General features: G+C 35.4%; 1 protein-coding gene across 2 annotated transcripts in view; it reads left to right on the forward strand.

Annotated features, from left to right (window-relative positions):
* LOC106884345 (uncharacterized) overlaps positions 1 to 10,618 on the forward strand; it is a 106,555-nt gene that overhangs the window by 12,482 nt on the left and 83,455 nt on the right. For both annotated transcript variants that reach the window (XM_089362651.1, XM_089362652.1), the window contains exon 4: positions 1,607 to 1,639. In XM_089362651.1, the coding sequence (XP_089218777.1) occupies positions 1,607 to 1,639 (33 nt within the window). The remainder of the gene's footprint in view (positions 1 to 1,606; positions 1,640 to 10,618) is intronic.

The following is a 10,618-nucleotide window of genomic DNA, read 5'->3' on the forward strand; positions in this document are numbered from 1 at the left end:
GCCCGAACATTGTCGACTTGTGAAAGTACGTCGCACACCTGCGACATTGCGAAGATCGTCCCACCACCCCATCACTTTCCTTTCGCCGAGTAGTATAGGTAGTCTGTATCACCCCTGGAGGCCTTAGCGAAAGAAGTCTGTGGTGAAACAGACTGAAAGGTCTGGAGTTGGACAGTTTTTTTTATTTATGCCTCCACATCCTTGCTTTCTCTTGATGCCTCTTATATCCAGCATTCGGTTCTTAACGATGTAGACAGTGCTCACAGAAGCCACGGCAGTTTCAACAATTCGTCTAATTCCAACCCTGGAATGAAGTAAATCGGCAATGCGTTTTCTCTTGGCTTCTTGAGTGGACAATCGTATGACTGGTACTTCTGTTTAAACTATATAAATACCCCCACCCTGAAATAGAAAACAATATTTTAGTATTTACACTCAAGAATATATGAAAAATAGAACTTCCAAAATATTCCAAGTTTGCTTCCCTACCCTGTAGAAGATGGTAAATGTCCTGAAAACCTGCTCAGACATTTCCAACTGTCTGACTGGTACCGAATAGATTTTCTGAATGTACCAGTGTGGACGTGGACGAATCTCATCGGATCAACTAGTTCGTTTCTAGACAGAGTTAGTATAATACAGTTCTATATTTAAGAGATGAGGAATTATGTACATTCTTTACATTATTTACATTGTCTACATTTGACGGATATTTGTCCTCATCTTGTTTGTTGTTAACACAACGTTTCGGCTGATATACCCTCCAGCTTTCATTAGGTGTCTTGGGGAAATTTCGAAACTGGGTACTCATTCCTAAGGTATTTTTCGATGTTATCATCATCATCATCATCAGCAGCAGCAGCATCATCATCATCATCATCATCATCATCATTATTATTATTATTATTATTATTATTATTATTATTATTATCATTATTGACTGAGAGAGTAATGCATGCCATCAAAATGACACTGGGGTTAAAGTATACGAAGCCCTGTATACCCACCATGACTACCCGTCTGATAAAGGTACACCAGTTATGTACATCATAACCATATCTGAGCAAAATAGTGATCTTATATCAAGATAAACAGTGCATGACCTCGCAGGTGGGGCCCAGTTAGAATTTTCTTCAAGTCGAATAGCCCATCCCGCTCAAAAGGTCCCTGAATAAGGTTTGTTTAAGGATGTTGAACAAAACACCCATGTTTCCAAAGGTGAATTATTCAAACCCCAAAGAATTCCTCTCAACACATGGCTATGATGCTCTCCTACTACTTCTGCTCATGATCAGAGATGCACATATCATCAGCCACTAAGGGACATGCTCAACTGGTTAAGGTCAAACAACTGACAAGCATATCCGTGGTATTAAGCAGAATATTTGCTGTAGTCCATCTTTTATACCAAGACAAAACAATGCACATGATAACACTTCCAATCAATTAAGATCAGAAGCCATGAGAGCCATTGCCTGGTACTGCATCCGGGCATTTATTATTATTATTATTATTATTATTGTTATTGTTATTGTTATTATTATTATTATTATTATTATTATTATTATTATTATTATTATTATTATTATTATTATTTCTTTTTCAGTGTTTTGCCGGGCATTGAAGAATTGTGAATATTGTGGGTGTAGTATATATTTTTCTTTTCTTTCACTGTTGTTAGCTGGGTTAATACGAACATAGTGCGCTGTGATATTTGCTGTTCATTTAAGAACAGCCTTTAAGTCGTTTCTCTCTTATGTCTGTTATTATTTTACGCACGCACGCACACACACACACACACACACACACACACACACACACACACACACACACGCACACACACATATGTGCACGCGTGTGTGAAAATATGTATATATATATACATATATAACAAATCAAAAAGTGTGGCTTATTAGCAATTAGAACCTAAAAGCAAAATTAATAAAGGTCACAAAAGTGACAATGTATTGACTAGCACCGCTTTTGCTAAAGATAAGCTATATATATATATATATACCCATTCCCTTCCGGTCATTTTAAAATGTAACCACATGCGAATCGTTCGTGATTTTCTTCCTCCTTCTTCCTTTCTATTAGACTTTCCTCTGTTTCCGAAGAAGAGTGTTTGCTCGAAACGTTAAACCATCTTTCTTTCCTTCCCTGAGCGTCTGGTAATACTTTACATGTAACGACCTTGCGTTGTTTTTGTTTGTTCTTTATTGGATTTACTATATACCGCACGCTTACTTGGACCCCGGCCTTCTGACTGACTTTGGAGTACCTAATTCGCGGAATTCTTTCTATCAACGGATTGCATTACCTTGTTTATTCGTAATACGTCATTTCTGCACCTTGACAGTGAATCATTATAATTTGTCCGTGACTCTTCCTCTTTAACTGCTAATTAAAAAAAAAAATTACATTTTGTACCCTTCCCCTTTCCCCCTTTATTTATCTTATTTTATTATATTTTCTTTTATTTCTATATACACGCACACATACATACACACAGGAAAAAATATACGCACCTGCGCACACACATGAACGCATATATACCTCCCCCCACACACCACACACATACACACAACACACATACACGCACATACATACACATACATACATGCACACACACACATACAGACACGCACATAATAACACGCACTTACACACGCACACACACGCACACACACGCACACAGGAATGCACATATACTCCACACGCACAACCTCACACACAACCTCACATACAACCCCACGTACAAATAAACATACACACATGCACATACACACATATGTACACACATACACACACACGTACGCACAACATATACATACACGCACACACATACATACACACGCACATACACGCACACACATACGCACACATACGTCACATACATACGCACATACACACATGCGTATACATACACCTACATTCACACACACGCGCAGACATACACACACACGCACACACGTACACACAACTGTATGGACATACACATGCACACACATGCACTCACATGCACACACACTTATACATACACATACACACGCACACACATACACACATGCACACATGCACATGAGCGCAGACCCACCTTCCACACACACAACACACACAGTTATACATACACGCACACAATTACACATACATGGGCATATATACACACGCACATACACGCACGGACGCACACGCACCCACACATATGCACACACACGCACACACACAGATGTATTCACACACACACATACACACACGCACATACGCACATATGTACACACACACGCACACACACAGACGCATACACACTACACACAAAACACACACACACCGTATACATACACGCACACACGTACATGCACACGCACACACGTACATGCACACGCACACGCATCAAACTGCCAGTCAAACACCTTTCTTATTTCTTTATTGCCCACAAGGGGGGACAAACTGGTACTTTTTTAATTGACCCCGAAAGAATGAAAGAGAAAGTCAACCTTGGCGGAATTTGAACTCAGAACGTAAAGACAGACGAAATAGCGCTAAGCATTTCGCCCGGCGTGCTAACGTTTCTAATTTCTTTATTGCCCACAATGGGCTAAACATAGAGGGGGACAGACAAAGGGATTAAGTCGATTACATCGACCCCAGTGCGTAACTGGTACTTAATTTATCGACCCCGAAAGGATGAAAGGCAAAGACGACCTCGGTGGAATTTGAACCCAGAACGCAACGGCAGACGAAATACAGCTAAGTATTTCGTCCGGAGTGCTAACGTTTCTGCCAGCTCGTCGCCTTTCTACTGACCATTCCTCTACGCACACGTGAAGAAGCATACAACTACACGAAAGACTGCCACTCCTGTTACCAAACTACTGAATTCTTCCTAAATTAAGCGACACAAAGTTCACTCACACATACACATAGAAACAGCCAAAAGCATACACACACACTACATACACAACACATACTTTTCGGATCATGTCCACATGTGACCAAATATTTGCTACGCTTTTGGTCCCCCTGAGGTTACAGATTGGACTTGCTTTCTATTATATATTTTCTTTGTGTCTCTCTATAGTTATTTCTTATACTTTATATTTTTATACATATATTTTTTAATATTTGTGCTGATCGGCGACACTGATAGGTTTCCATATTGTGTCTATGCATAAGTTTTTCACGTTTTACCTGAATTTTATATTTTTATTTTTATATTTTTATATTATTATATATTTTAAAATTATTTTTATGTTTTTTACATAGTTATAAGGTTAATGGTTTTTGTAATTTTCCACATATAGTTTTTCTGTTATTCTCCCCTCCAAACTTTTTTCCGTACGCTTATAGACACGTACAAGGAACTTTATACGTGCGCGCTTGTGAGTGTGCGCGTGGATACGTGCGTATGTAAATATATACGTGCGTATGTAAATATATACGTGCGTATGTAAATATATACGTGCGTGTATGATATACGCAGCTTTAGACGCGTTTTGTCACTACACAGTAATTTCCCTTTGTTTATTTTTTCCTTTGCTTACCTCCCTTTGTTTTTAATTTCCCTTTGGGGTTAACGGTCATTTTTCAAAGGAATCTCCGGTGGCTGGATAACTGAAGAGATGTTGGAGTGGACCCCCTACCCTGGCATCCGAAACTCGGAGTTTTATCATGGCTACTGAATAAGTGTCACATATTTTTACAGATATATATATATATTAATTTTTACAGATATATATATATATATTAATCGATATTAATTAATATATTAATATATGACTAATTACCAGATCTTATAATTATATATATATATATATATATATACATATATATATACATGTATGTATATATATATGTATATATACTCTTTTACTCTTTTACTTGTTTCAGTCATTTGACTGTGGCCATGCTGGAGCACCGCCTTTAGTCGAGCAAATCGACCCCAGGACTTATTCTTTGTAAGTCTAGTACTTATTCTATCGGTCTCTTTTGCCGAATCGCTAAGTTACAGAGACGTAAACACACCACCATCGGTTGTCAAGCGATGTTGGGGTGACAAACGCAGACACACAAACATATACACACAGATACATATATATATATATATATATATATATATATATACGACGGGCTTCTTTCAGTTTCTGTCTACCAAATCCACTCACAAGGCTTTGATCGGCCCGAGGCTATAGTAGAAGACACTTGCCCAAGATGCCACGCAGTGGGACTGAACCCGGAACCATGTGGTTGGTAAGCAAGCTACTTACCACACAGCCACTGCTACGCCTATGTATATATATGTATATATATATGTATATGTATATATTTGTATATATATATGTATATATATTTATATATATATATTTATATATATATATTTATATATATACATATATATATACATATATATATAAATAATAATAAAGGAGTTACGACGCAAAAACGTATATATTCAAATGAACATATTTATCTTCTTCAATATATATTTCAGTATAAAGAATTCATTAAGTGACTTAATAAATCAAAATTTCTTTACACATCTTCAGGAATAAATATAACATCAGAAAAAATACATTCGGTTTAAAAACACAAACCGTTCATGGCGAAAAACTTTCACAATTACAAAAACCGAACAAAATTTTGCTAAAACTTTAAAAATTTTGTTCGGTTTTTGTAATTGTGAAATTTTTTCGCCATGAACGGTTTGTGTTTTTAAACCGAATGTATTTTTTCTGATGTTATATTTATTCCTGAAGATGTGTAAAGAAATTTTGATTTATTAAGTCTCTTAATGAATTCTTTATACTGAAATATATATTGAAGAAGATAAATATGTTCATTTGAATATATACGTTTTTGCGTCGTAACTCCTTTATTATTATTAATATAACCAAAAGGATCGATTCTTGAAGAGTCTGCATACCTTCACTGTCGTTTTTTTTTCTGCTATTTTGGTGATGATTTTTTGAGTCAGCTTACCAATTATTTTTGTTGGTAGTTAATATATAATACACACACACATACACACACGCACGCACACACACACACACACACACACACACACACACACACACACACACACACACACACATATATATATATATCAGAAAATTTTTGAATCCAGCATTTAGTAGGGAAAATAGCAGGTTTAAAATATATTTAGCATCTTTTAGCATTTTTCTCTGATCACGATATTTCCACAATAGTTACCCTCTTTTCTTCTTTTTCCTCCTTTTCTAGTTTCTTTAATGTATCTTATAACCAATGTTTTTAGTACTATCGGCTATTGTTGAATTTTTCTTTCACTTTCTTGAAACTTCTGATGAAAGTTTATCAAAAGGAAGTTTATCAAGTTATGAACTTTTCCAGCCCTCCTCCCACCGGCTTGGGTACAGAGTGGTGATGGTGGAGGGAGGGGGAGAAGATAACTCATGTCAGCACCTGAACTCACTACACAATAATGTAAATATGTTACAAAGAATGAAAGCATGGTAATTCGTCCTAACAATGCTGTATGCTGTAGTGATGAGGTTTTATCATGAAAAGTTGACTGATTTACTTTCAGTTCTGTCTGTTTTAAAATAGGCCAGCGTTTTTTCATGCTTCTTTTGGATTATATATCTTGTATAGAAGTATGGGGTGGCGGGTGTCTCCCTCTTTATATTTCTACTTACTTGTTTTTTTCAAGTATTTTAGTTATATTTGTGGTTTTACCAATAGATATTAAATGTAAGATTGGAAGCGAAATATGATGCTCCCAGGTTTATATCAGAATACAGTTTTAGGATTTCTGCAAATTTTACTTTTCCATTTATAAGTTGGCCACTCTGCATCCTAAATCAGTATTCCTCACTGCATGAATTTGTAAGCAGCAAACATAAGAATTCTTAATGACGAATGAAAGAATTGTTAGCAGCAAACTGATAAGTTGTTTTCAATTTTATATCTTTATTAATCATTCAGTTTATTTTCTTGCTTCCCACTACATTATAATGAGCAAAGAAAAAACAAAGTTGTACCAGCAAAATCTCCAAAAGGAATGGCTTAAGATGCCAGCGTTTACTAAAACACATTGCAGATATTGTAGATGTAATATGTTGGCAAAATATTCCCTTTTAGTAAACTACTGTGAAGCAAAGAAACATAAGAAACTCCCCGGAAAATGATTCCTCTTACCAATTTTACTAAAACTAAAAATGATAAGACATTTATGCTTGAAGCAAATTTAGCAATGTTTATGTGTTGCCACTCATCATTTAATAGCTGTGATCACATAATAGAGTTATGAAAGAATTGTATGTTTGATAGTGACATTATATCCAAAGTGAAGTTGTATCGTACAAAATGTGCAAGTATCGTGAGAAATGTTCTAGCTCCATATTTTGATGGAGATTTGATTTCTGATATAGGAGAGAGAAAATTTAGCCTGTTATTAGATGACTCCAATGATATATCGATAAACAAGTTGTTGGGAATTGTTATCATATATTATAGTGACACTCAGAAAAAAGTGGTACATACATTTCTCAGTATGGTATCTTTAGAAACATGTGATGCAGATGGCATTGTAGATGCCTTAAAAATTGAATTAGTGAAAAAGAAATTAGATATAAAAAATTTACTGGCTATAGGAACCGACAATGCTAGAGTAATGATAGGAGTCAAGAATGGTGTTTTCCAGAAATTAAAAGGAGTTCCATCATTACTTCTATTTAGATGTGTATGTCATTCTTTACAGTTGGCAGTATCCCATACTTGTGCTGAATGCTTGCTCACAAATTTAGAATTTTTAGTATCCGGAACCTATAAATGGTCCTCTCATTCTTCAACAAGACAAAGTGCCTACAAACAACTTTACCTTGCTATCAATGATAAAGAGCCTTTGAAAATCGTGAATCTTTGTACAACTAGGTGGATGTCAATAGAACCAACGGTAAACAGAATTTTAAGTCAATGGTTTGAATTGCAAACTAACTTCTAAACTACAACTACAAAAGAAAAATGCTTCACAGAACAAACGTTACATGAAATGTTTTTTGATTCTAGGAATAACCTTTACCTTTTATTTTTGCATCTAATTTTAAAACATGTTCAGGAAGTGAATAAACTGTTTGAATCAAACATTGTCGACAAAACAAAATTACTTGAAAGTTTTTCAAATTTGATCAAATCTGTTGCTAATATGATAGTGTTGCCAGCATGTAGAATTGATCCTCTTGATCCAGATGCTTCTATTGGAAAATTCATGGATCCTAAACCAAATTTAGGCTACATTTTCGAGAGAATCATAGAAATGATTATCAAGACTGTAATAGCCACCGAAGAAAATAATATTCGCAAAAGAGCATAACAATTTTTACTCTGCTTTTATAAAGAGCTGAAGCACCGTTTGCTAGAAATATTAATATACTGAGGAATATCAAGTGTTTTTCAGTAGAGAATATTTTGCAGCATTTCAAAGAGCCAATTTTACCTGTCTTAGAAGCAATGCATTTAAATGAAGACAACTAACTAATTGTCATATTATACACACACACATATATATATATATATATATATATATATATATATATATATATATATGAAAAAATAACAATAAGGCAGAATGCTAAACTGAAAGCATATTTTAATATAGATGGGTGTAAGGATTTCAAAAGGATTTCAAGCCGGTTTTCATTGCATGGCAAATTTTCAAGATAAGGAGAAAAAAAAAGTTTTTTTTCAAAAAAATAATAAATATATAAAAAAATAATGAATATGGTATTGAGGTAATTGAATTCTGACTGGAGAAACACCCAGAAGGATTTCGTAACCGCATTAGTAAGACCTTCATTACGGAATCACTCAAGTTCATTCTGACAAACAATTATTTCATGTTTGAAAGTACACAACCGTAAAAAATGTGGTATCGCGATGGGTACCAAAGCTGCACCGGTCTTTGCAAACCTCATAATGGGCTTCTTCGAACTATCACTTTATGAGATATCACACCAGCAATTTGGACACCTTTTCCACATCTACTTAATGGAAAACTAGAAAAGATACCTAGATGATTGTTTCACCATATGGAAAGAATCTTATGAAAAATCTCTGGAATTCAAACCTACACTTAACAACAAACATCCCATTCAATTCACTATGGAATTCAGAAAATATCATCTCCCTTTTCTTGATCTCCTAATTATAAAAACACCTAACAACCAAATCACAATCGACATCTACCACAAACCTACAGACTCAGAACAATAACTCCTCTTCAGCTCATGCCACCCAAAATACACCAAGATAAATATCCCCTTCAACTTAGCCAAAAGAATTTGCACCGTTGTCTCTGACCCAACTACTCGAGAAATACACCTACAAGACCTAAAAAATACCCACTATTACAGCGCCAATATCCTTCCACACTCATAGACTATGGAATAAAATGTGCCAAGGAACTAGACAATAACACACTGAAAACCACCCAACACAGTAACACACCCAACCTCAAAATACTTCCATACATTTCCATCCACAACCCCAAAAACATCGAAGCATACACCACAATCATACAAAACCTCCCCTTACTGACCACAGACCCGAAAATGAATATTATCAATACACAAAATCCTTAAATGCAAAAGGCAACAAAAATCATTAAAAAAACTCTTAATAAATACCAAACTACACCCACCACATCCACCCCATCAGTTAAAAAATGAGCACGCCCTAACTGAGGTACCTGCCCCTACCTACTTGAAGGCTCTGAATTTACTTTCAAACAAGGAACAAAGTTTAAAATCAAGACCAACTTCTCTTGTTCCTCCGAGAACCTCATTTACGTCCTCACATGCGCAGGTTGCCAACACAATTATATCGGACAAACGAGCTCTCCTTTACGCAGAAGAGTAGCAGTCCATAAAGAACAGATAAATCTCCCACAATACAGTAAAATTCCACTCTGTGGCCACATGGACTCTTGCGCTAAAAATGAAAATCCCAAATTTCTCATTTTCCCTCTCTATCAATGTAAAGACAGAATCTCTACACAAGAAAGAATCAACAAGGAGAATCTTTTCATTGAAGAATTCCAAACACTTCTTAATATGCAAACTACACGGTGACTGTATTCTTTTTTCTAACCTACCTCATTAAATCTAAGAACAGATATAAGCATCCTGTTGACAAAGAATCCAGCATTCCAATTAAAGAGTACAAAACCCACAGAATTATCTCCCCTTATCAACAGGAACTTGATTACTACTACTACTACTACTACTACTACTACAACTACTACTACTACTACAACTACTACTACTACCCCATATCCTGCTTGACACATAAATATCCAGCCTTCTTGAGAAAAAAACTCGCCACAGAAGCACATGCATCCTAACCCAAGGAAAATTAGTGAACTTCAAAAGCTTAAAGACATTATGATGTATTGATATATTTATTTTTTTATATATTTATTATTTTTTGAAAAAAACTTTTTTTCTCCTTATCTTGAAAATTTGCCATGCAATGAAAGCCGGTTTGAAATCCTTTTGAAATCCTTACACCCATTTATATTAAAATGTGCTTTCAGTTTAGCATTCAGCCTTATGGGGTTGTGTTAACCGCACGTTGAGAAATG

The sequence above is a fragment of the Octopus bimaculoides genome, chromosome 14 (genome assembly GCF_046866305.1).
Source record: "Octopus bimaculoides isolate indiv1 chromosome 14, ASM4686630v1, whole genome shotgun sequence".
Taxonomy (NCBI): domain Eukaryota; kingdom Metazoa; phylum Mollusca; class Cephalopoda; order Octopoda; family Octopodidae; genus Octopus; species Octopus bimaculoides.